The sequence below is a fragment of the Lichenostomus cassidix genome, chromosome 1 (genome assembly GCF_008360975.1).
Source record: "Lichenostomus cassidix isolate B80296 chromosome 1, HeHo_3.0, whole genome shotgun sequence".
Classification (NCBI taxonomy): Eukaryota; Metazoa; Chordata; class Aves; order Passeriformes; family Meliphagidae; genus Lichenostomus; species Lichenostomus cassidix.
The window spans coordinates 84,648,419-84,673,159 of NC_139479.1; the positions used below are offsets into that span (position 1 = coordinate 84,648,419).

Below are 24,741 nucleotides of genomic sequence, written 5' to 3' on the forward strand. Positions count from 1 at the left end.
TCCTGTGCAGCGGGTTTTAGGATGATCCTGCTTGAGCAGGGAGCTTGACCAGATTACCCACTGTGGTCCCTTCCCACCAAACCTATTCTGTGAATCTGTAACCTGTGTTGGGCTGCGGCTGTTGCGGGGAGGACGCAGCATCCTCCAGCCCGGGACTGGGGAAGGAGCTGTAGTAAGTTTCGGGGCTGCTCCAGGTCGGTGGGACTGGGAAAAGTCGTGTTTGCCCTGGGTTCCTTGCTTGGTGTTGGAAGCAGCAGGATTTCACCCATCTTAGACTGGGGAGAGGGATGTTTCTCAGGGATAGGGACTACCTGGGCAGAACAGTAACAGCTACAGCAGTCTGAGGGTGTGTTTCTTCTTGAGACAGGTGAGGGGGACGCTCGTGGCTGCCGTGGGGCATAGGAGCTTCCTTAGGCCTCCCCATATTCAATCTGGGAAGGAATAGGTCTGGATTTGCTGTGCTTCTGAGCCGTGTCCCTCTGCCCACAGCAGCAGCATGAGGACCTGTCCACTAAGAAGCTGCGGCTGACCAAGCCCAGCAAGTCAGCAGCTCTCCACGTTGACCTGTGCAAAGCCACCTCGCCTGCAGATGCCTTGCAGTACCTGCTCCAGTTTGCCAGGAAGCCCGTGGAAGTGGAGAGTGTGGAAGGGGTTGTCAGGATCCTGCTGGAGCATTATTACAAGGTAGTGAAGCTGGGAGCCCAACGTGCTTGCTCCTTGTGGTCTGGTTTTTGGTGTGGGATGTGGAACAGGGGCTCACAGGCTCCCGTGTTGCTGACTCAGTTGCCAACAGCCTGGGCTGAGAGTGAGTGACTGTAGCTCTTTGTCCAGGTGATTTCTGATCATATTACTTGGTCCCTGTGCTGATGGTTTCAGGAGCCTGTGACAAGGGCGTGGCAGTGTTATCCCTGCACATGGCCTGTGTGGAAGTTAACTTGACAAGGGACAAAAGACATGTCAGGTTTTCCAGGGAGCCTGGCTGTCCAGAGCTGTTTCAACTTTATCTGCATCTTTCCTGACTGGTGTTTCTTTACCTTGTTCTTAATTTCTTCTAGTGGTGGAGAAACATTTTAGCTATTGTTTGTGCTATGTAAAAAAGCATTTTTAAAATGGTAGAATCATGGAATGCAATGGGTTGGAAAGGACCTTAAAGACCATCTAATTCCAGCCCCCCTGCCATGGGCAGGACCACCTTCCACTAGACAGGTTGCCCAAAGCCTCATCCAGCCTGGCCTTGAACACTTTCAGGGATGGGGCAGCTACAGCTTCTCTGGGCAACCTGTGCCAGTGCCTCACAGGAATGAATTTCTTCCTAATAGCTGATCTATGAAGAAAACTGTCAGGGATCGGTCTCTTCTCCATATTACAAGTGGCAGGACAGGGAAACAGCCTCAGGTTGCACCAAGGAGATTTAGATTTGATATTTGGAAAAATTTCCACACTGAAAAGGTTGTCAAGTACTGGAACAGGCTGCCCAGGACAGTGGTTGAGTCACCAGCCTTGAAGGTATTTCAAAGACGTGTAGATATGACTCTTGGGGACATGGTTTAGTGGTGGACTTGGCAGTGCTAGGTTAAAGGTTGGACTCCATGATCTTGGAAGTCTTTTCCAACATGAATGATTGTCTGATTCTGTGAAATACAGAGTTCCTGGTCAAATAACTCAGATTATTTGTGCTTGAAGTTTGTTTTGTAGCCTGTATTAGAAGACAGACTCATGAACCTGCAGATGAGATCACACTGGCAAGAGCACAGCCTGTTACAGAATCCAACTTTTAAAAATACTGCTTTTAAAATTACTGTAGCTGACATTATTTTACTTAAAAACAGAACTTCCAAAATAACTTGTTTCTTTGTATCTCCGTAACACTTGCACTTTTCCTGATCATCCAGAAACGACCCTGAAAGCTGTAACTGCAGTTATGTGATGATTTGTTTGTTTGTAGTGTCATTGTTTTATTTAAGATGGTGCTGCAGCCTGCTGCTCCTTCATCTCTATCTATTTTGGTAGGGCAGTCCCGATACAGTCCTGATGACAGTATCCATTGTTCAAACACATAACTTCAGTCCTAAAATAGAAAATGCTTCTCAGTTCAGTTGAGAAAGGGACTACTCCCTTGGGTGTCACATTTGTCACTTGGAGGCTGTGTGTGGCACTGAAGTCTCTCTTAAACACCTGAAAGATGTAAAAGTTATAACTGTAAAATTTCTTGTTGAAAGATACAATATTTTTTATTGTAATATTTCTGCACCTCTTCAGTGTTGCACAAATGCTTGCTAAGATCTAAGTATCCAGATGACTTTTTGTCTTTCTACCCTGTATTGGATATCCTGTGCAATACTATGAAAGAAGGAGCTTCCAGTTATGACCAGAAGTCTTATGTGCACAAGCCTGTAGAAATAAAATATTTATAAATTAAAATAAATCTTTTAAATGCATGAACTTTTGAAATTAATTTTAACGGAATATTAATTGGTGAGTGTTACTTCTGTAATTATCACCCATGTCAGCATGTGCTATTTAAATGAGTAGATGTATGCAGGTAATATATGCTGGTGGTTTGTTTTTCTTTAACCTTCATGTGTTTGGGGGTTTTTGGGTGTTGTTTCCTTTCAGGAGAATGATGCCTCTGTAAGACTGAAGATTGCATCCTTGCTGGGGTTGTTGTCAAAGACTGCAGGATTTTCCCCAGACTGCATTATGGATGATGCCATTAACACACTGCAAAATGAGAGTAAGTCTCACTTTTGAGGTGGTGCTTGTCATCAAGGTGGAATCATTCTGTTAGAGCATTTGGGACAGTGGCAAGGCCTTACATCTGAGGTGTCTGGTTGGGAATTGCTGGTTAGAGTATTTATTTTCTGGTTTTGTGCATGATGACAGACAACACTGTGTTCTGAGGAGGAGAAAAATGTTCCTCTGACCTGCCTGCTGTATATCTTTGTTCCAAAGGAGTGCAAAGCTTGCTTTTGCATCTCCATGTGAGAGCTGTTGCTTCTGAAGTTCTTTGTTCTACTGGGCAGTTTTGCTTAAGTAGAAATGTGTTTGAAGAGGAGTTTTTTTGTACTATGCTAGAGGCCAGCTCATCAAGCTCTGTCAACAGGAATGTAGCCAGCAGGTCAAGAGAGGAGATTATATCCTTTTAGTCAGCACTGGTTAGGCCACATCTGGAATATTTTATCCAGTTTTGGGTTCCCCAGTGCAAGATTAGTGCTGGTGAGGTTGGGTGAGTTCAACAGAACCACTGAGGCGGTAGAGGACTGGAGTATGTGATGCGCAAAGAGTAGCTGAAGGAGCTGGGCTTGTTCAGGCTTTGAAAGGAGAAGGTTTCAGGATGGCCTTCAAGCCTGGATCAGTCTGTGATCCTGTAGCTGGTAAGAGTTCAGTAAGGTGGTACATAACCTTTTGCTGTTTTGTTTTGCAGAGTCTCACCAAGTCCTTGCTCAGCTGCTGGACACCCTGTTAGTGATTGGCACAAAACTCCCAGAGAATCCATCCGTCAGGATGAGGCTGGTGGAGGTAGCCTGCAAGGTAAGGAGTCTCCCTGGGGCAGAGAACTTTTGTCACTGCCACAAGAAAAAAAAGAAAGGTAGTCATTATTTAAATTACTTTCATTTTTCTCAACATACTGTTATGATACTAACATTAATAATGCTAGGAAACATAATATGATGTATCAAAGAGGTGAAAAGACAATAAGAATCCAGTTACATATGCTTGTCTCTTTTGTTCCACAGCATCTGACAGATTCTTCTCATGGTGTAAGGAATAAGTGTCTTCAGTTAATTGGTTGTCTTGGCCCAGTGGAAAAAGGTGTTGCAAAAGAGGCTGAAAGCCAAGCAGCCAAAGATGTCCAGAAGATAATAGGAGATCATTTTAATGATCAGGACCCTCGTGTTAGGACTGCAGCTATAAAAGCCATGGTAAGTGTTGCTGGTACAGTGGAAGAAATGGTTTGCAGTTGTATGAGGAAGCTGATAGGGGACTACAAACTTATCCAAAGAGGTTTGATTTAGAGATTATTTTAATTAACCCAGTTAAAGTCTGTTTAGTGTATCAAAATCAACTGGAAAAATAAGGCTAGGTCTTGAAATATGAGGGAAAAAATTATTTATTGATTTAGCATTGGTTACCAGAGCTACCATAAGCCTCTAGTTCTCCAAAATGCAGTAGGTAGCTGCTTGTGACAGGAAACCTGCATGATAAGACCAGAAAAAACTTTGTTTTTAAAAAAAACTGTGTTCTGCCTCACAGTTACATTCATTAGCATTCTCTAACTGTTCATGAGGTATACTGGTTTTTTGTGTGGGGACCCTTCAGAAGCTTTTAGCTTTGCAGAAATGCAAGCAAAGACCATGCATTTCAAAATATTGCTTAATGTGAGTTGCCTGTGAGTGTATGGGGGTACAGAAGTTTTTGTATTACCCTTAAAATTTATAACAATGTTCTATCTAATGTGATGGTCAACAAGGATCTTTAAATTCATGTTATTAAACTCCAGAGAAAGAAGTAAGGTGCATTTAAGGAGATCAGATTGCACTTGAATCTCTCTGAAATCTCCCTCTGCTGGACATTGTACTTACTCATTCTTCACAGAGTCATAGAGTCATTTAGGTTGGAAAAGACCCTTAAGATCATTGAGTCTAAGCCTTAACCCAGTACTAAACCCTATCCCTAAGAGCCACATCTACATGTCTTTGAAATCCCTCCAGGGATGGTGACTCCACACTGCCCTGGGCTGCCTTTTCAGTGCTTGACAACCCTTTCCATGCAGAATTTATTTCCTGATACCCAATGCAGACCTCATCTCATTCCAAATTTGTTGATACCATTTTCTTAAAATAATTTGCATGACTTTTATAATGGTGTTCTGCCAAGTCTATTGCAAGATTTATGACCTTGAATTATAATTATAGCACAAGGTCTTACAATTATAGTCTTTCTGTTGTTTGAAGTATAGGAACAAACTGTATGAATTCAGGGTTACTAACCACTTTTCAGCATTCTTCATCATAGTTTTTCTTGCTACCGCTTTTGTGGGTTTTTGCGTTTAATTCTGTGTTGTACTTTAAGGATATAGAAAAGAAAATGTTTCTTATTGGCTGCATTCTGACAGATACTATTCCTTTGTTTATAAACCAGGTTTATTACACTGTTATTCTAAAAAGAAACCATGTAGGACACTTTGCTGTTCCTGTGGTTCAGTAACGAAAAGAGTTACAGGGCGTGGAAACTCATTGACAATGCTACTTTTGGATCCATGTTTCAGGAATGGTAGTAAAGTAATTACTTTGAAGATTCCTACATCTGTTTTAGTTGTGGATTAATGTGGCTAACACTAAAAAATTGTTTGAAGGTTGGAAGAATGGACAGTGTATTGGTGTACATTTTATTTCCCTAATCAAGATATGAATGACTCTGAAGCTAAAAAAAATTATACTGAAGACAAGAATATTATTTAAAATACTTATCAAGATAATGCAATTATAGCACCAGTCAAGAAATGCAAGCAGCTAAGTTAACTCAAAGCAGAAAAACAGTGGTGAAAGCTTAGTCTGTGTCCCCTAAAACTATATTTATACTTTCTTATGTTGATTTTTTTTTTTTTTTTTCCCCTGTAGCTACAGCTTCATGAAAGAGGATTGAAGTTACAGCAGGCTATTTACAGTCAGGTAAAACCTTGTGTTTGTTTTGTATTTGTTTGCATATCTTTCTTTTTCACTTTTGTGGCAGTGTGTTTTGTGAGGAGGCGGGCACTGAGCAGAGGAGAAATATTTTGCACTTTGCCTGTATTCCTTATTGTCCTCTGACAGTGGAAATAAAAGGGTATTTTGCATCCGTTGTGCTTAAATGCACTACAGCATGTGCTTTGTTATATATTGTTTACTGGGGAGGTGATCAGGGGAAGGGCAAGGCATGATGAAGTCATTACTGTCATCTGGCAGTCATAGTCCTGAAGTCTTAAAGCCTTGTTCATTGGAGAGTACCCCTGAAGCCTGTGTTTATGTCAGTAAGGCTGTGTAGCTGCAGCCTGTATCGAGCAGTTCTATTGCAGACTCACATTTCATCCTTCCTGCATAGTACAGGCAATTCTGGAGTTTTACAGCATGTGCCTGATTGACTCGATTAGGACTAGTCTGCCTGATTGAACTCGGAAATCCTAGGGAGTAGAAGGGGAGTCTGGATTCATACTGGTTTTTAATCTGTCCTGACTGTTTTTTGGTAAGGATACTGATTACACTGTGGGAAGTGAATGACAGCTCAGGTGGAGATGTTTCAGATATATTGGACTGTGAATCTGCTTTCAGGCCTGCAAGCTGCTGGCAGATGATTATGAGCAAGTGCGCAGTGCTGCAGTTCAGCTGATTTGGGTCCTCAGTCAACTTTACCCTGAAAGGTATGTCCTGCATGCACTGTCCTCAAATGACTAGCAAAGTAATCATCATAATCCTGAGAGTTTCATGCTAGTATGTCTGAGGAGTAGCTGTTAGGAAGCTGATGTGTACAAATGGCTGATGCCTGATGAGAATGCACTGGTGCAGTGAAGTTTTGGTTCCTGGTATTTGTTGCATATTCATAGGAATTCAGCATAGCTGATTCTTCTTGATGTTGTCCAGTATGGAATACAACCAACAAACTGATTTCTCTATGTCAGCATCGTCCCAATTCCTTCTTCCAATGAAGAAATTCGCTTGGTTGATGATGCCTTTGGAAAAATTTGCCATATGGTTAGTGATGGTTCCTGGGTTGTTAGAGTACAAGCTGCTAAGTTATTGGTAAGTTGCATTCTTTTCTTCTCTAGCAGAGAATAGTTGCTCTTAAGTTACTTTACTTTTAATATATATTTGAAAAAAAAAATGGAGGATGTTTAAACCTGTATAGGTAAATTTCTCACAAAATTCTGAGGTGAAAGAAATGAGAGAAGTTGAGGCAACCCAACAGTTTTTCAGCTGAAGTATGCAGGATTCTTTCCTTGAGAGTAGATAGTTGAGCATTAAAGGAAGAAACAAATCTTTGTCATAATTCCCTGCCCCTACTTCTCTACCACAGGACATGTGAACCAACTGAACTCCAAAAAGGCCATGTTAACTTCAGTGGGAAAATGAGATGTTCTGACTCTTTTAAGTTCACTTCTTTAGACTCTAACATACAGTAGTATCAGGCATTGCATAAAGCTATTGGAATGAGTAGATAAGATTGGATGCCATTTTGGGATGAGTCAGGAAATTATATGGTGCAATTTAGAATAATCCTGTTTCTTCCTTTTAATGTTTCTTTCTTTAGGGTTCTATGCAACAAGTTAGCTCCCATTTCTTGGAGCAGACCCTTGACAAGAAGCTCATGTCAGATCTGAGGGTATGTAAATGTTTGGGTTTGTTATTCTGTGTGTAGGTACTAAAATCACACGAGAAGTATGTTAATGCTGAGTGTGCTTGTTTACCTTGTCCTTGCCTGAGGGCTGCTGAGAGTTAATTGATGATGACAGGTCTTGTTTTAGATTAAAGTCAATGAAGCAATTGCTGGGTTTAGATTTCACTAGCCAAGCATGTAAGAAACAGCTCTAGGCCATTCAGGTTTTGCAACAGCTGAGAGGTAAACGTTTGTGGTGTTCTGATAGTTTTTTGGCTAAAAGCTTTGCTTATTGTGTATGGAAAGATTGCACCCTAGTTCTAGGGGCAAGCTCATGGAAACACCCTGCAAGAACTGATCAAAAAATGTTGACATTTCAAGAGACACGAATAGCTAAAGGCTACTCAGCCTTGTGAGCAAAAATTTTCAACAATATTCCCTCCTTAAGCAACATGCTCAAGGTTAGAGTAATTTTTTTCTATCTACAAAAGAATGGTGAAGAGCTGCTGGTTTTTGTGGGCTGCTTTTTAAAGGCTGTTAAAGAAAGTGCTGCATAGTTTTTCTCCTTTCCCCCCACACTCTAAATGAAATTATCAAGCACACTGAATGAGTATCCCATTTTACACATTGCTGAACTCTGGATAGTATTGATAGTGTTAAAGTATTTAATTGCAGTTTAACAAGTTGAACTGCAAAGTGATAGCATTTTTGCAGATCACATATTGGCTTCTTAACTAGATGGATGTTTGTTCTGTCCCAGTTTGTCTGTTTTTATGATGGATGTCTAAGGATATGTTAATTAAAATGTATTTGTTATTATCCTTGCCTACATCAAAAGTACAAAGAATTACTGGCAGTTAGAAATAGCTGTAGAAGAGAAGGTACTGTTTGCTTTTCTTAGCACTTGGATGTGTGTCAGTGTCTAAGCCTCCAGCTGCATCTATTTTCAGATCCAGGTTAATATTTTGTCCAGTAATCTTTTCAAGTTTACATGGTTGTAACTGAAACACTTGTTTGGACAGAGGAAGCGCACTGCACATGAGCGAGCCAAAGAGCTCTACAGCTCTGGGGAGTTTTCAAGTGGCAGAAAGTGGGGAGATGATGCTCCCAAAGAAGAAATCGATACTGGCGCTGTGAACTTGATTGAATCAGGAGCTTGTGGGGCTTTTGTTCATGGCCTGGAAGATGAGATGTATGGTAAGTGTTAACTTGCCATGGAATAGGCAACACACCTTTAGATGTGTTGGCTAATAGGCATCATTGTGATCTCTGATATGTCAGTTGTTTCAAAGGGACTATAGTCTTGCAGAGAATTTTGGATAGAAATGTTCAATTGAGTAGCCAGAAGCAAATAGCTTCCTATAAATGGTAAAATTTTAGTAACATCTATGGTAATAAATGGTTGCTTCTGTTCTGCAGAAGCCCAGTGGGATTTTTTTTTCTTGTTGTTGACTTAAAACTAACAGTCACATATGACTCTAAATTGGCAGAGTTAGTTGCTGCTGTTTAAAATTGGTGTTTTGCCAGCAGGAAGGAAAATCATAGAATCATTTAGGTTGGAAAAGACCTGTAAGACATCAAGTTCAAATGTGAATCCAGCACTGCCAAGTCCATTGCTAAACCATGTCCCTAAGTGCCAGATGATTTTTGAACACTTCCAAGGATGGTGATTCCACCACTTTCCTACACAGTCTGTTCCAATGATTGACAACCCTAATAATTTCTCTAATATCCAGTCAAAACTTCCCCTGGCACAATTTGAGGCTGGTATTTGCATAAATCATGAAAATTCCAAGCTCAGAATATTATTTCTGAATTTGCCTTTAATGATACTGGAAGGACTAGCTTAAATTAAAGTGTATAAAACCACAATAAGAAAAATATTGCTGTAAAAGTTGGTTTCTTGTTCCATGACTTTGCAAATAAATGCATGTTCTCCCAATAGCTAAACTCTCCCTGAAGCTTGAAAGTACACCTTTTTTTTCTTTTTTCCTAACAGTAGACAATATTTCACTGGTTCAGCCCCTTGACCTGTGAAACGTGTTCTCCAGTTTCTTGTGCCGTAGATCTTGTGGCAGTATGATGCTATTGAGGAACGTGGATAAAATGAACAAATGCAGAATATACACAGAGCTGTGGATAATGTAGATCTCTCTCTCCACTGCAGCATTTTTAAATGCTGCTGAGCTCTCCCTGGCTGGCAATGCTGCTTCATGTCTTGAATTCTGTGTTGTAACTTAAATCTGAATTAGTGTGTCAGCTTATGAGAGCAATATTGGCAGAATGTTTCTCTTCTCTTAATACCTGGGTCTTAATGACCACAGAGACTTGTAGTTGTGACAAAAGCTTCATTACTGAGCAAGCAGGGGTCCTGCTGTCTGTGCATTTTTTCACTTAATCAGAATCATGAGGAGTCAAACATGTTCTTTAAGAACAATAGGCCTGAAAGCTCCACACAAGTTCAAGCAAATGTCTTCAAGATGAGCTAATTTGAGTGAAAAATAGCAGTATGTTTAAAACAACATTTGCAAGACATCAGAATAATTACCATTTTTATGATCCCAGCACATAAATGCTATGGAAGCTAATGAGGATGATTGTAGGGAAGAGAATCTCATCTAGGCTTAACCTCGTTATATTTGGGTATTATTCAAATTCCTCCAATGTTTTACAGCATAAGTGCACTCGGGATGCTTTCTGATCTTTTTTTACTTTAATTTGAATCATTTTAATCTTTTGGTGGCACCTTTTTCCTTTGTTTTGAGGAATCTGAAGTCAGAAAGCAGAGGGATTTCATTCTGTTAACTGCCAAAACATTGATTCTCTGGGGCTTTTCAGCAATTCGTGAAGTGCTACGTAGCAAGTTAAAAATGCAGTGAAAGCTCCAAGCAATTAAAATGTCAGGAAAAATAAAACAAACACAGTTTAATTAACTAAATTAGTTTGCTTAAGATACCAGAGTTAATGCTACACTTGCAAAACACACTATGAAATACGCAGCATTTATTGATGGGCTGGAGACAGTTTTTCATCTGCAGGTCCATTTTGCAGATGTTTATGGCAGCAGCAGGGGCTGTGTCACAGGTGAGACTTCTGATTTGAAGACCTGCCTGTGAAAAGGTCCCCAGTGGGTCCCTGCTTAGGCTCTGTTGTCCTCAGCGTTTCTTTAGCATCTCCTGTCCTTAGCTCAGCCCTTGAATAGTACAAGACCTCACTATTGCATGAATGTCCTTTCAAACTGGACAGTTTTAATTAATTTATAGTTAATTCTCTGTTCCTCTTTTAACAGAGGTTCGAATCGCTGCGGTTGAAGCCCTGTGTATGTTGGCTCAGTCCTCACCTTCTTTTGCTGAGAAATGCCTGGATTTTTTGGTTGACATGTTTAATGATGAAATTGAGGAGGTGAGATTGCAGTCAATACACACAATGAGGAAAATTTCCAACAATATCACGCTGCGGGAAGACCAGCTGGATACTGTGCTAGCTGTCTTGGAGGTAAGAAATTCCTGAGGAGGGGGAAAATTGCACTCCCACTTGCTTTGGGATGCTTAATTATATACTGCCAGTCAGTCTTTTCCTCTGACAGCAAACCCACCTTTTTTTGTTGGGTTTTTTTCCTTTCCTTTGAGCACCACCAAAGACTCCTGAAATCTGGTAGCTTTTAATCCCCAGGGGATGGAATACTTCTGAAGTAAACAAATTTTAGATAAAAACTCTTCCCTTGATCACTGTGCTGCTGCCTCCATGTGTTTTCTTCTGTCTTGTGTTGTAGTCCAGCACTCTGCACTACTTTATGCTGAGTGCAGCTTCATTTTCTTTCTGCTTTCTTGACTCAGCTGCTTTGGCTACACCCTTGCTCACCAAGCAGAGCTGGGCCATGGGCCTATGATCTCTTTTCTGGCTGTTCAGAGTTTGTCAGCATGCTCTACCATCTAATTTTGAGTTTTCCCCACCAGCATCCTTCCAGTCAGTGCTCAGTCAGGATTCAGGGAACAGCATGAATCAGCTACTCTTCCTGGTTGATGAGGCTGATCCAGGAAGAGGAAAAGATTTTGGCAATGGGAATGATCAAACTGCTTCCCCTCAGACCTGATTTATTTGCTGAGCTATAGCCCCTGAAGCTTTTTTTTTGTTGTTGTTGTTAATCTCCTGTATGTGGTAGGCAAGTTTCTGTTTCTTTTAGAAGTGTTGCAGCCTTGGGAGGTGCTGCAAATCCATTGTTTCTATCTCTTCACCTTCTATTTCCTTGACTCAGGGCAGCAATTGCTGCTCTCACTTGTACCTCAGGAGTAAGCAAACTAATTAAACCTATTTTATCAGTCTGTAAGAAATGCTGTGGAATATGATTTGAATTTGCAAATCCAGCAATGAGCTTTAGGTGCCTCACGTTTTTGTCATTATTTACATTTGTTTAAGCTGGGCACCCATGCATTGAGGTATGAAAATGTGCTGGTTAGGCTGGGTTCTTCTGTGCTGACTTATCATGTATGATAAACCCTATGTGTATTGTGGTTTATATTATCATAATTATTATCAGGCATAAGGATAGCTTAAGAGTAAGAATTACTAACATTTTAATGGATTTATCTGATTCTGAAAGATGCTTGGTACTTTTCTGTGAAATCCATTTTCCAGTACAAAAATAAAGGATGTGGAAAGATGCCATTAACTTTGGTGCCTGAAGTGGTTCTAGCAGTGTAAATATGAAACACTTGGGCGTTGGGGGTAGCTTCTGTTTTCCCCTCTCTGCTTTCACTTTACCAGAATAGCTCTGCCAGCTACTCCTTGCTTTGCTGACCTGACTTTGAAATTTGCTTTCCCTGTTGTCCTTGATCTCAGTTTCTGTTGAGTTGTGCTCATCTCTGTCCCTTCATTGTCTTCTGGCTCATTTGTCTCTGTACTGCCTTTCTAGTGGGCTTTCTTAGAGGTCTGGAGTATTTTATGCCTGTGGTCATTTCATTCCAGTCCTTAGAGTTTGTCTTCTCTGTGGTCATAGTCTGTTGTTGACCACCAAACCCCTTTGATCATTTGTGCATGTTGACTGTCATTTAAGAGACTTCACAAGAGGATTGCTCTTTCTTCTTTTGTGTAAGACAGTGATGAAGGAGTTGTTGATACTTAGCAAATTATAATTTAAAAACGGTGAAGTCCACCATTGAAAAGCATCCAGTTCTTGTATCAAATCAAATTTCCACATTGTGTCCAGCAGCACCAGGCAAATGCTGATAGCAAGGAATATGGTGATGCATGGATGTGGAATGTCAAGGTGGTTTTTGGCAGAAGGAATGTAATTAATTCAGCTGAATAATCTAGTCTGTCCAGCCATTGACATGTCCTCAGTGCTTATTCAGACCCTCTGGAGGCTGGTGACTGGGATGAAAACCTGTGGAATTGAGCTCCCTGTGTTGAAAACGATAAAAGGCTTCTGTGAAAATGCTAAAATAATCTCTGGTGATTGTTGTACTGACTTACCCAGCACCTTTTCTCATACTGCAAAGGTACAGCACCTTGATGAGGTCAGCAGTGAAGCAGCTCCCACTCATTCCAGTAAAGGGAAGCACAAGTGAGAGCAGACCAGGAGACCCTGCAGCACTTGCCTGGTCTGTCACTTCATCTGTGCTTAGCTCTGGTAACTAGGAACAGGCACTGCTTTTCACAGACCTAGTTTTTTAACTCAGCCAAGGAACAGAAGCTGCCACCTTTAAAGAAAATGTGTGTGCAGACATATTTCTCTCAGCACTCAGTGTCTGTGTTGGGTTTTTATTTTAGGATTCTTCAAGGGACATTCGGGAAGCACTTCACGAACTGTTGTGCTGCACCAATGTTTCAACTAAAGAAGGCATCCATCTTGCACTGGTGGAGCTGCTGAAAAACCTGACAAAGTATCCCACAGACAGAGAATCCATATGGAAGTGAGTGTGTTCAGTGTCCTTGTGTGTCTACTTGTTTTCCTAGTCTTTTTAGTAAGTGAGGTGCTAGGAAATACTGAGCTCACGAAGGAGGTAACAGTTATTGCAGATTACAGTCCTGTTACTCTGTAAATATGCTCATGGCTGGTGTGGAAACTCTGTGTTGTTTTTGCTTGTCAGTACTTGCACTGGGAATCCAGAACTGATGGCCTCTCTTGGAAGTATCCCTCTATTCCAGACACTCAAAGCACTCACAGGAAAGATTAATTTGACTTGGAGTTTAAAAACCTCACTTCTTCTACACATTTGTTTTTGCTTAGTTGACACTCTGTTAAATAGTAATATTTACCAACAGTTGATTATAGCAGATGTGATTACTGGATTGGCCATGTGGCATTGTGCTGTCAGAGGGAATTTGCCTATCTAAGCAAAAAGAAGGAACTCCTGCATCGGATTTTTTGGTTGTTTAATGGAAGCAACAAAAGGAGGGGTGCTCCACACACATGGTTTGAGATGGAATTCTTAGGTATTTTTGGAAACACTTATGTTAGCCTTAGCCTCCTTTGACTTTCAGTGTACTTTTAAATTGTTTTTGGAGTTTGGTGGAGTTTGGAGGTTTTGGGTTTTTACCTCCTAACTTCCTTATTTTTGAAGAAAAAAAAATACACTCATTCATTAGCCTTTAGTATAAAAGCTTTTCCTGGACTGTATAATTGCAAGGGTGAAGTATTTTGTGGACAGTTTAAATAAAAAAATAATTATTACTGAATGTCCTTTCAGTTTTCTTGTATTCTATCAAATATTAATGCAAGTAGTCAGTTGTAAAGAAACAATGAACTTGGATGGCAGGATTTTCTTGCTGACCACAGTCTCAAAAGTGTTGCTGCAACATAAAGTAGCAATGCTTTAGAATGTTGTAGTTTGAGATGTGCCTGTTTACTAAGATATATTTCAATCTGTGTATTTCCAGATGCTTGAAGTTCTTGGGAAGCAGGCATCCCACTTTGGTGCTTCCATTAGTCCCAGAGCTGCTGAGCACACATCCGTTCTTTGACACTCCGGAACCAGACATGGATGACCCAGCCTGTATCTTTCTTCATGAAGCCAGTTGATAATTTTGACTGTAGTAGATTTTATTCATGATTTCCTGGTGCTCACATTTCTTAAACCATTTCTAACTGTAGCAGGCAAACAATCCTGTAGCTATTTCTGAATCCCTTTGCACTTAGTTTGTTACTTGGCAAGTGATGGAATATCTGTTAGCTGGAGCCATCTTCATAAATACCAGTGGACTATAATTGGCCTTCATCTTATGCTGTGATGAATAATCAAGCAATTTGTCAAGGTTTAGGCTTTGCAGATGAGCCCTTTGATGTCAAAACATTTATCTAGTTTGCATTAATTTTGGAGATGTTTTAGCTTTTAAATAAGAGTGTTTTTTCATGTCTTTTTTTAAAGTAAAACTTCAGCTATGTTCACTGTTGTGCAGTGTAGAGAACAGCACTATCTTTTAGTATAGCAGTGCCTGAATCCCCATAATGCTTTGAATTTTTTCTCTTTTTGAAATAATTCAATATCAGAAATCCTTATATTAATGTTAGCTCTTCCAGTGCTTTGGAATACAACCTATTATTGATATACCATTATCCTCAACAATAGGAGATGCCCTCAAAATGCATTTTCCCATTATTCCTCCCCTTGCTTCCCTTCTGTGCAGTTGCAGAACATAATGTTATTTCTGACACATGCTGAGACACATTGGACTGGAACCTTCCTCTAGAAGCTTGTCCTTGTTTTTCTCACCAGTCACAGGCCATCGACCATAAATCCTATACAGATTAAATTAATATCTTGTGAGAATTGAAACGGGTTAGAATCAAGCGGAGAAAGATGAATCTGTAATTACATGGTTTAGTAATAATTTGAGTAAAGTTGTCCTGTGAATTGTGAATTAAAAACATTTCAGGGAGGGGAAAGCTGTTGACTCAATGCACCTTCCTACCAGGAACTAGAAAATATTAAGTTAGAGAATGTTTTGGAGGTAACTTGCTACCAAATTTTACAGAGGCATATTATGTGATGACAGGTCTGTGAGCCAGAAATGAAATAAACCTGAATAGTATGTTTCCAGTGTAAACTGATATTTAAAAATATGGTTTTGTTTGCTTCAAAGCACTTAGGAAATTTGAATCAAGAGCTTATGCTTGTGATCAGTCCTGTTGCAGGTGTCAGCCTTTGGGCTAACTGTGAAAGCCTTTGGCTGCTCTCTATTTCTGCAGATCTCAGACTGTGAAAATGTGTTTTCGATTTCAGAATAATCTTTCCATGTTTGATTTCTTGGGCTGCTTAAAGTCTGTGTAAAGCGATGTTTTTCCAGGCATCTTAGGAAATGCAGCAGTTTTCAAAGACTTGGCAGTACATGTATCGTTTTTGATGCTGCTTGGCTACAAAAAAACCTGAGCAACCTGCTCTGGTGGGAGGTGCCCCTGCCAATGGCAGCGGGGTTGGAACTAGTGGTCTATAAGGTCCCTTCCAACCCCAACCCTCTGTGTTTCTGTGGTGCAAAGTGGTGAGCACAGTGTAAGCTTGGTGGAGGACCAAAACTCCACCTGACGCGCATGTTCTGCATTTGGGATCCCTGGCTCCTTTCCTCTGTGCTGCCTCTGAGCCATCCCATGTTGGCAGTAACATCCTTTCGCCAGTATGGCTCATCATGTAATGTTTGCACTTTGTACTTGGTTTTCATCTGCTCAGACAGCTGTTTTGTTGGGTTTTGCTCAGTATTTTCTAACTATAAAGAACTTTCTAGACAGATCCTGACCAAGAAAGGGTTGATGAATTGTTGTTTTAACTTCCTATCCCCAAGGAGCTCTTCTCGCTCATGTTTATTTTTCTTTAACAACACATTTTCAATAGACATTGCTGTTCTGGTTCTGATTTTTAATGCTGCTAAAAGTTGCCCAACAATGCCTGCCCTGTTCTCTGACCATACATTCAGACATTATGCATATCTTCGGGACAGTCTCTCTCACCTGGTCCCTCCATTAAGAGTAAGTTGAACCCCTTTGGTTTGCACTTTGACACTCTGTTAGGGATATTGCTGGTCTCTTCCATGTCTGTCTGTGTGTAATACTTAGATTCTGAAAGTCTTTTCTCCTATGCACCATGGGAATTAGTGTTAAAATGGGCATTAAGGCACAAGAGACAAATGTTAAATTGTTACAATACAGATTCTGTAATATTTTGGGGAGAATAACAACATTATTGCTCTCAAGTGAGAATAGTAAGTGGTTTGCTGGTTAGGTAAGAATGGGAGGACAATATTACTGGGAGTTTTCTGTAGCTCTGACTGTGTATGTGGGAAAGGCCTTTGTAAATCTTCCAACATTTCACTTGTGCTCTACCTGAACAGTATATTTATGGGTGAAATGTGTTCCGTTCTGCTTTGCAACATGTTTTTCCTGCATGAAAGTATGGGTGGGATTGAAGTTGGCTATAAGTCTTACCACAGCTCATAAAATGAGCAGTGGTTTGTGTAGTCTTGGACTTCCCTTGACTTCACAGTGTCAAAGTTAATAGATGAGGAAGATGTTTCCCTCAAAGGGCTGTTGAAGTTTAACCTGAGGATGTCTAGTGCAAGTGGATTGTAAAGTGGGGAGGATTAACTAACAAAGATGCAGACTTGAAAGCCTTGGTATAAATTTTGAATTTGAGAAATGAATTGGAGTGCTCAGTTGGTCGTTGTTAAATAATATGTCAGCGTTCTGCATGTTATTCCTTGCATTAGACTTTTCTCTTACTTTTTTTTTGTGTGTGTTCCTTCTTGCATAGTTGCCAGGTAGAAAGCTGGTGTCCTCTGCTGTCTCTCCCAGTATTACCCCACATGAAGATCCTTCCCAGCAGTTCCTGCATCAGAGCCTGGAGAGGGTTTACAACTTTCAGCACCTCGACCCACAGGGCATACAGGAGCTGCTGGAATTTACCATCCGGTAAGTCTGCAAGCTGACCTGTTTATGGAAAGATGTGTTAGGATTCCCAGTTTCTCTGATGCAGGTGCTTTGCTTCTGAATATGAGTGTTGTAATTTGCTGTCCAGTACTTAACTTGAGTTTTCCTCTAGAGACTGTTGTGATAGAAGGGTGTTCATGACCTGTTTAAAATCAAATCGATGGTCTCAGGTCTGGCACTGCCCCACAGAATAACCAGTGTGCATTTGGCAGGAGGGGACATCTTTTCAGAGCATGTTCAGAGTTAGGTAAGGGAGTTATTTTTGGACTGTTCACTTATGCTAAAATACACTCTCAGTTTTTATGGTTTGTGGGTGACAGCCTTGTATGTCATTCTCAGTTTTGTGTCCTTGTAATTTTGATCATATTATTTGTAATGTACATGCACAAGGTTTTCTTATTTTGTTTGGGGGTGGGTGGGTAAGGTGTTGTCCCCTTTGCTCTTGCATTTTCTGGGTCCTGTGGCCTTTCATTCAGCAGGAGAGGACCTGCTTCTGGTGCTTTGGGTTCTCATTGCCAGTCCCACTTACAAAGAACTTGGGCATTCCTCATCAGTTTTCAAATCAGAAAGCTTTTCCAGGAATAGGCAACATTCTTGCATGCTGCTGGCTGCTGCTGTATAGATAAGGGTGTGTGGTGTTGCTTCTCAGTGTGGGTTTTATGCTGCCTTTTTCATTTCATCTCTAGACTGATTTACACAAACAAAACATTTGAAAAGGATCTTTTCAATGTGATTCCTCTGCTTGGAAAGAGCAAAAGAGCCTTATTTTGAGAGTTAGAAAAACAATTTAAAATGCTTTGTTTGGAATATGGAATTAAAAAAAAAAGCTTAATTCTTTTCATATTCCTTCAAAATAGCTGCCTTCTTGTGTGTGTGTTGCTGTGAATCACTGTCACACCCATCTGCAGCAGAGAATAAACACTGGGCTCCTCACTGAAAATCCAGCTGTGGAAACTGAGGTTTGTCCTCAGCTGTTTTGCAGCTGCCTTGTGCCAGCCTAAAATACAGTCTCAAAGTATTTAATGCATTAAACACTTGAAACAGGTAGTCTCTAGGCGAAGCATCCAGAACCTTACAGGCATGAGGGTCTGGGAACTTTGCAGGCCATGACTGTTTTCAGTTTTTGAATTGATGGAAATTATTGGCTTGGCTTTTTTCCTGGTGGGATTGTCCCCCAGGAAACCATACTAAACCAGCTGCTGTTTTCCATCCTTAAGGGATGATTTGGACAAAGCCAAAAAGAGTGCTAAAGGTTATTTTGCAGAGGGCAAGATTTTCCTGCACCAACAATTTGGTTGCTGAGAGCAAAGGGGTAGAAACAGCTCACAGCAGTGGGTTCTGCCATGGGACATAACTAACCTCCTTCTTTATCATTATTGGCATCCAAGGAAATAGCAGACCTTGTGAAGCATGTGTCTACTTGGGACTCAGAGTTTTGGCTGCAGAGCCTGGGGGGGATCATCAGTCTGCAGTGTGGTTAGAAATCTAAGACAGACTGTTTAGCAAATCTGTCTGTGGTTTAGTTTCTCCATCTATACAAGAGGAATAGTTTTTCTTACAGGGATGTTGAAATCTGTTTAAGATTTGTAAGGAAATAGAATTGGTGGAATCAGGAACTGTAGAAGACTGGGAAATGAAGTATCTGCTTAGCTGTTAGCTGAGAGATGACATCCTGTTCCACTTTAGTGTGTTGTGATGGATTGTGACACAGGAATGAAGCACCCAGGAGCCTCCTCTTCACTCTGCTTTCTGGGAAAAGATGAAATGGAATATCTGTGTAAGGTTGAGTCTGGCTTGGCTGTTGTTGCGTTGTTGTTGAAGGAAAGCACAACCCCTCACTGTGAGAGACACTGAGGTGCTCGAGTGTGCCCAGAGAATGGGAATGGAGCTGGGAAGGGCTGGAGCACAAGTCTGATAAGAAGTGGCTGAGGGAGCTGGGGATGTTTAGCCTGGAGAAGAGGAGGCTCAGGGGGACCTTATGTCTCTACAACTCCCTGAAAGCAGGCTGCAGCCAGGTGGGGGTTGGTCTCTTCTCCTGAGTAACAAGCAAGAGGGTAAGAGGAAACAGCCTCAAGTTGTGCCTGGGGAGGTTTAGGTTGGATATTAGGAAAATGTCCTCATGGGAAGGGTTGTCAAGCACTGGAAAGGGCTGCCCAAGGAATTGGTGGATTCACCATTCCAGGAGGGATTTAAAAGACATGTAGATGTGGCACTTGTGGTGGGCTTGGCACTTGTGGTGGGCTTGGCACTTGTGATGGGCTTGGCAGTGCTAGGTTAATGGTGGGACTGGATGATCCTAGAGGTCTTTTCCAACAGAAACAATTCTATGATTCTCTGCTTAGGAAAGATTTTCTTTGGCTGCATATTATACAGATAATCTCATGGATTTTTGTTAATGTCTCGGCTCAGCAACCCTTTGGTTTGACAGAGACAAAGTTTCAGAATTGAATCCTAAATGCTAAGATAAATCTAAAATAAACAAAATTTTTAAAAGGAAATTATAATCTGAAAAAATATATTTTAATAACACAGTAGGAAACGTGGAAGTGACAATTTTTAATTGACTTTGGATCAAAGCAAAATGTAGAGAACAGGCACTTGTTGAAACCACATCATCCAACCTATTTGCAGTTCTGTAACAAAAATCAGTTTTGTTCTCTTAATGCACACTTTGGATCTAAAACATGGTTAGCAGTAGAGAACTAAAGTCTTTTTGGGTTCAATTAACTGCTTTTTTTTTTCTATCATATTAAAAGCTGCTTATATTGATGTATGATTTACAAGAAATATCAGACAACACACACCATCTAGTTGGGCAAATATCAGTACGTCAGATTCCAGCTTGGCTTGAAAGGGCAGCTCTATTTCAGATACACTTGGTTGCATGAGCCTGACACATTCCAAACAACCTTTCCCAGCCAACATGAATAGTTTGATTTCCCAGCAGTGTAACACAAATGGGTTGTTAGCTGCCTTGGAAGGCTGGAGTGTTTTAAGTTAAATCTGGAACTGCCACTCTGTATGGTTCCCATGGGGCTGCAGAGTAATGTGGGTTGACAGACTTACTGCTTCCACTTCTGTGCTGGTGTCAGCTTCCCAGAAGAAGGGACATGCTGAGTCCCAAGGTGCAAACTGGTTTGTAGTGTGTGTGTTTTGCTGCTGTTTCTGGTGCTTGTTCTAATAAAAGCAGGCAGCAGGAATAGCTGGCTTCATCATCGCTGCCTTCTGAATGCGCTTAGATTAAACTGCCCTCTGTCTCAACGTTGTTTTTTCTTTTTTTTTTTTTTATTTTCACATGCTTCAGTGATCTTCAGAGGCTTGGAGAACTGCAGTCAGAACTGGCAGGGATGGCAGATTTCACTGCGACTTACCTCCAGTGTCAGCTGCTCCTCATCAAGGTTTGACTTCATCTGGGTGTTTTGAGCTGTTCTTCAAAACTGCCCCCAGTCCATCACAGTGGCATGCTTTCATGTTTTGATGTTCATGCTGAAAAGTGGTGTATGATGAAAGAGCAGGTTCTGTGGATTTCTGATAATCCTGCTTCCCTCCCATGGCAAATAATTTATGCAGTAACTTTGCCAATGCAGACCTCTGCTGCTGTACCTAGGGCTTTTGTTGGTTAATGTGCATTTTGTCAGTGCAGAATTTATTGTCTGACAGAAGTCACACTGAGGGCAACTGTGTTATGAGAGTAACTTTTCCCAGCTGGTTGCCATTGGAATGTTTTTTGTTAGACTTCTGCCATGAGTGGAATTTTTATAGACGATGATTTGCAGACAGCATTATTGGCACTAATGCCAAAGGAGTTCTTAAGACTTGATTGAGCTAAATATCAGTCATGCTTTCTTTTATTGTGCTGAAATGATCTATCTATTTAGTATTAGCAGGTGAAGTGGTTACTTAGACACAATGGCAGCAGCTCTTTGCAACAGCCCCCTTTGAAAGTCAGCTTCTTGCTCTGAACAGGAACTAATTTTTTGCTTCAGAGTTATAGAAAATCTTGGGTTGGAAGGGATGCTCTAATTCCAATGCCCTTGCCGTGGTCGGGGATTGCACTGGGTCAGGTTGCTCAGGGCTGTAAGCTGGCAGTACTAATTAAGTTAGTCTCCTTGCATTGTTTAGTGTTTTAGTGTAACTTACATGTAAAGCAAGAATTAAAGCAAGCAGCAAACAGGGTTTCCAGAGGGGACTCAGTAAAAGCTTTGTTATGTAAAAGCAAGGAGAGATTTCAGTTGCTTTGCTAAATGCACAGCTGCCAGTTGGCATACCTCATGGCAGGCCTCAAATTTTTGGAATATGTTTATCATCCAGAGAAGGTATTTCAGATGAGCAGTATTACAGTTCAGTACAATCCAGCTAAATCCGAAGTGAAATGTGCTGTGCAGGCAGAGGACTAGCATTTGGAGATAGCTCTGTTGCCCTTCTCCAGGGTTAGACTGGAGTGAACCAGATGGTTTTTGCATCTGGCAGAGGAGTGCTCTATTTGGAAGAAGTGGGTAAAAGCTGCATCAGCCATTCTTGGCTTGAGCTGTAGAACAGTCAATAGATCAGTGATGCAGAGGAGTCAGTAATGTGCATGGAATGAAAAGTAACTGATAATAATGGAATCACAGAATGGCTTGGGTTGGAAGGGATTTTGAGGGTCATCATATTCCAGACCCCCTGCCACAGGCTGGGACACCTTCCACTCATACAATACAATTAGAAATTCTGATACTGCAGAGAAAACGTGAATGTCTGAGTAGGCCTTTTTAGTAGATTTTTTTTCCAGTTGATTCTTTCAGCTCCAAAAAAAAAGCTGCTGAGGAAAAACTGTCTTCATTTCCCAGCTTCTAAAGGCTCAAAGGGTTCCAGACCTTTTAAGGCTCTACATCCCCTGTGATTTTAGCAGTAGTTCACTGTGATTCTGGGGCCAGCCTGAGTGAAGGGTGCAGTCTGTATGGTCTTGAGCTTTGGCTATAGCCAGCCTTGTGTGTAGCTGTATCTAAAGACAGGCAGCTTCAAAAAGGAGGCAGTGATATCAATTGTGCAGTCAAGCTTTCCACATTTTCTTTAAACATAAATCAAGAAGCAAAGAGGGTGTGATTAGGTGTTTGGAGGTTTTTGTTGGTTTTGGGTTTTTTTTATTTTTTTTTTTAATACCAGTATCAGTGACTGAATTATACACAATATTCATAGTAACTCCAGGATCTTTGGCAGAGAGGAGACTGCCAGCCAGAAAGTTGAGAAATGTGGCTGTGGAAGTGTGTTTCTGGGGACAGTTGTTACTGTTTCTCCTTTTTGCCTGCACCCTGAGATTGCCCACATCTTGGTCTCAGCGGGGTGATAATGCAGTGGGCTGTTGTTTTTCTTTATGAAATACAAGGAGTTTGACTCAGCTAATCTCTCATTCACAGCTTTGTTAATGTTATTCTCAACTTCTTTTATGTTTTCTTGTTGTATTGGTATCTCTGTGCCGTTATAGAACAATGTGTATTTTGGAGGCCCTGGTTCCCTGTGTTGTATTTAAAAGCTCAAAAGAAAGCTTTGGCATGCTTTTTGAACCAGCTGTTTAGACTGAATTGGATATTTATCATCATTTCATGGTTTTGGGTTCTTTTTTTCTTGTAGGCCTTGCAGGAGAAGTTGTGGAATGTGGCAGCTCCCCTGTACCTGAAACAGAATGCATTGGCATCTGCTGCAGCAAAACAGGTGAGGTGGAAGCAGCTGAGCCTGCATGGAGGCCAGTCCTTGGGTAGGAGTCCTTCCCAAGCCATGCAACAAAAGTTGCAATGATACACTTCTGACCTTCCACTGGCATAGTCTGTCCAAGTAAATCTTAGTCCCCCAAAGGGGAGTAATCTCTCTTGTCTTCAAAGGATGAGTGGTGAGGGAGGAAAGATCGTGACAGCTTGAAAAAGGCAAATATCCCACTCATCTTCCAGAAGAGTAAGAAAAAAGATCCAGAAAACTGTGGGCTGCTTGTCCTCACTTCTTTCTTGGGGAAGGTTATGAAGCAAATACTTCTAAAAGCTGTTTCTAACCAAGATCAACAAAGCTACTTGGAAAAGCCAAAATGCATTTCCCAAGAACAAATTATGGCTGACCAGCATCACTGCTCTCTGTGGTGAGGTGACTGGTGCTGTGAACAAGGAGAAGGCAGGGGAAAGTCATATCCACTGATTTTACCAAAGCTTGGATACGGTCTTCTATTTCTTTTTCACCAAACTTGCAGGATTGTGGCTAAATAAATGGATGATAAATGGTTCTACAAATTAAAGCACCAGCTGATATGCTCGAGGGCATGGCTGCTAGTCTGGACAGACTGGGGAATTGGGTTGACAGGAACCTCATCATGTTCAGCATGAGGATCCTGGTGGACAGTACATTGGATATGAGGCACTACAGGAGGCCAACAGCAACTGAGATGTCTTGGTTTAGGAAATGATCCAGCTCTGGGGAGATAACATCTGGAGGGCTATGTTGGCCTTGCCAGTAGAAGGAAGATGCTGATAAACTGGGGCAAGTTCAGCAGAAGGCCACCAACGTGGTCAGGAGCTGGAGCACATTACCTGCAAGGAAAGGCTAAGGGAGCTGGAATTGTCCAGCCTGGATAGGAGGCTTCATGATGGATTTCTTCAGGCTTCAGGTGATAATGATATGGCTTCTCTCTGCCACTTTATCATTATAGGATATAAATGAGACAGAACCAGACTACTCTGGACAAGAGGCAATTGGCAAATGATGAGAAATTTTGATCAGCTATAAGGGGAAAATTTACTGTGAGGATGGTTAAATACTGTCACCCAGAGAGGTGGGGGGAATCTCTGTCCTTGGAAGTGTTCGATTTGGCCCTAATTAACTGGATCTCATGAGACCTGCCCTGGGCAGGGGGCCAGGCTAGATGACCTCTGGAGGTCCCACCCAATCTGAGTTACTCTGATTCTGTGATGTATAAGTGATCAGATCCTTGAAAAGCTGAAGCTAAGCCCTAAGAAAAGGTAAAGAAGAAAGCAAGCTATTAAATAATCTGGTAATAAATCTAGGGTAAAAGCAAGTTCATGGATCTGTTGGGAAACGCTGCTGACATTTTGAGTCTTCAGGTAATTAAGATGTAATAGACAGGTACTGCTGTGCATCAAAGCCTTCTCTGGTGTTGATGAATAGAAATAAAAGCCATCCAGCTTTTGAAATCTTCTCTGAACTGTTTGTCTTGGGTGCCCTCTTGAGTAGCATGTGAACCCCCGGGGAAGTGTTATCTGTTGTGATGGTGAATGTAGGTCATTTGCTGTCAATGCAAGTTGAGGAAGTATTTTCTGCTAAATAACTTGCAAGTTCTTGGCCTCTACACTGTCATACTGAACACAACTACATTAATTTGAGCACTTCCTCTTGTCTGTTAGATGTGTTCCTGGGTATGAGATAAAAATACCAGAATCTGGTGATCATGGTTGTGCTGTGGTTTAACAGTCTCATGGTTTTTTATTCCTGTGGTG

General features: G+C 41.2%; 1 protein-coding gene across 3 annotated transcripts in view; it reads left to right on the forward strand.

The window, feature by feature from the left end:
- INTS4 (integrator complex subunit 4) overlaps positions 1–24,741 on the forward strand; it is a 33,206-nt gene that overhangs the window by 468 nt on the left and 7,997 nt on the right. For 2 of the 3 annotated variants that reach the window (XM_085066520.1, XM_085066538.1), the window contains exons 2-17: positions 490–684; positions 2,617–2,734; positions 3,425–3,531; positions 3,738–3,923; positions 5,622–5,672; positions 6,309–6,397; positions 6,656–6,776; positions 7,285–7,356; positions 8,373–8,547; positions 10,640–10,845; positions 13,120–13,262; positions 14,230–14,345; positions 16,176–16,309; positions 17,091–17,248; positions 20,571–20,664; positions 22,877–22,957. In XM_085066520.1, the coding sequence (XP_084922646.1) occupies positions 490–684; positions 2,617–2,734; positions 3,425–3,531; positions 3,738–3,923; positions 5,622–5,672; positions 6,309–6,397; positions 6,656–6,776; positions 7,285–7,356; positions 8,373–8,547; positions 10,640–10,845; positions 13,120–13,262; positions 14,230–14,345; positions 16,176–16,309; positions 17,091–17,248; positions 20,571–20,664; positions 22,877–22,957 (2,046 nt within the window). The remainder of the gene's footprint in view (positions 1–489; positions 685–2,616; positions 2,735–3,424; positions 3,532–3,737; positions 3,924–5,621; positions 5,673–6,308; positions 6,398–6,655; positions 6,777–7,284; positions 7,357–8,372; positions 8,548–10,639; positions 10,846–13,119; positions 13,263–14,229; positions 14,346–16,175; positions 16,310–17,090; positions 17,249–20,570; positions 20,665–22,876; positions 22,958–24,741) is intronic. The other variant, XM_085066530.1, reaches the window with a different exon arrangement.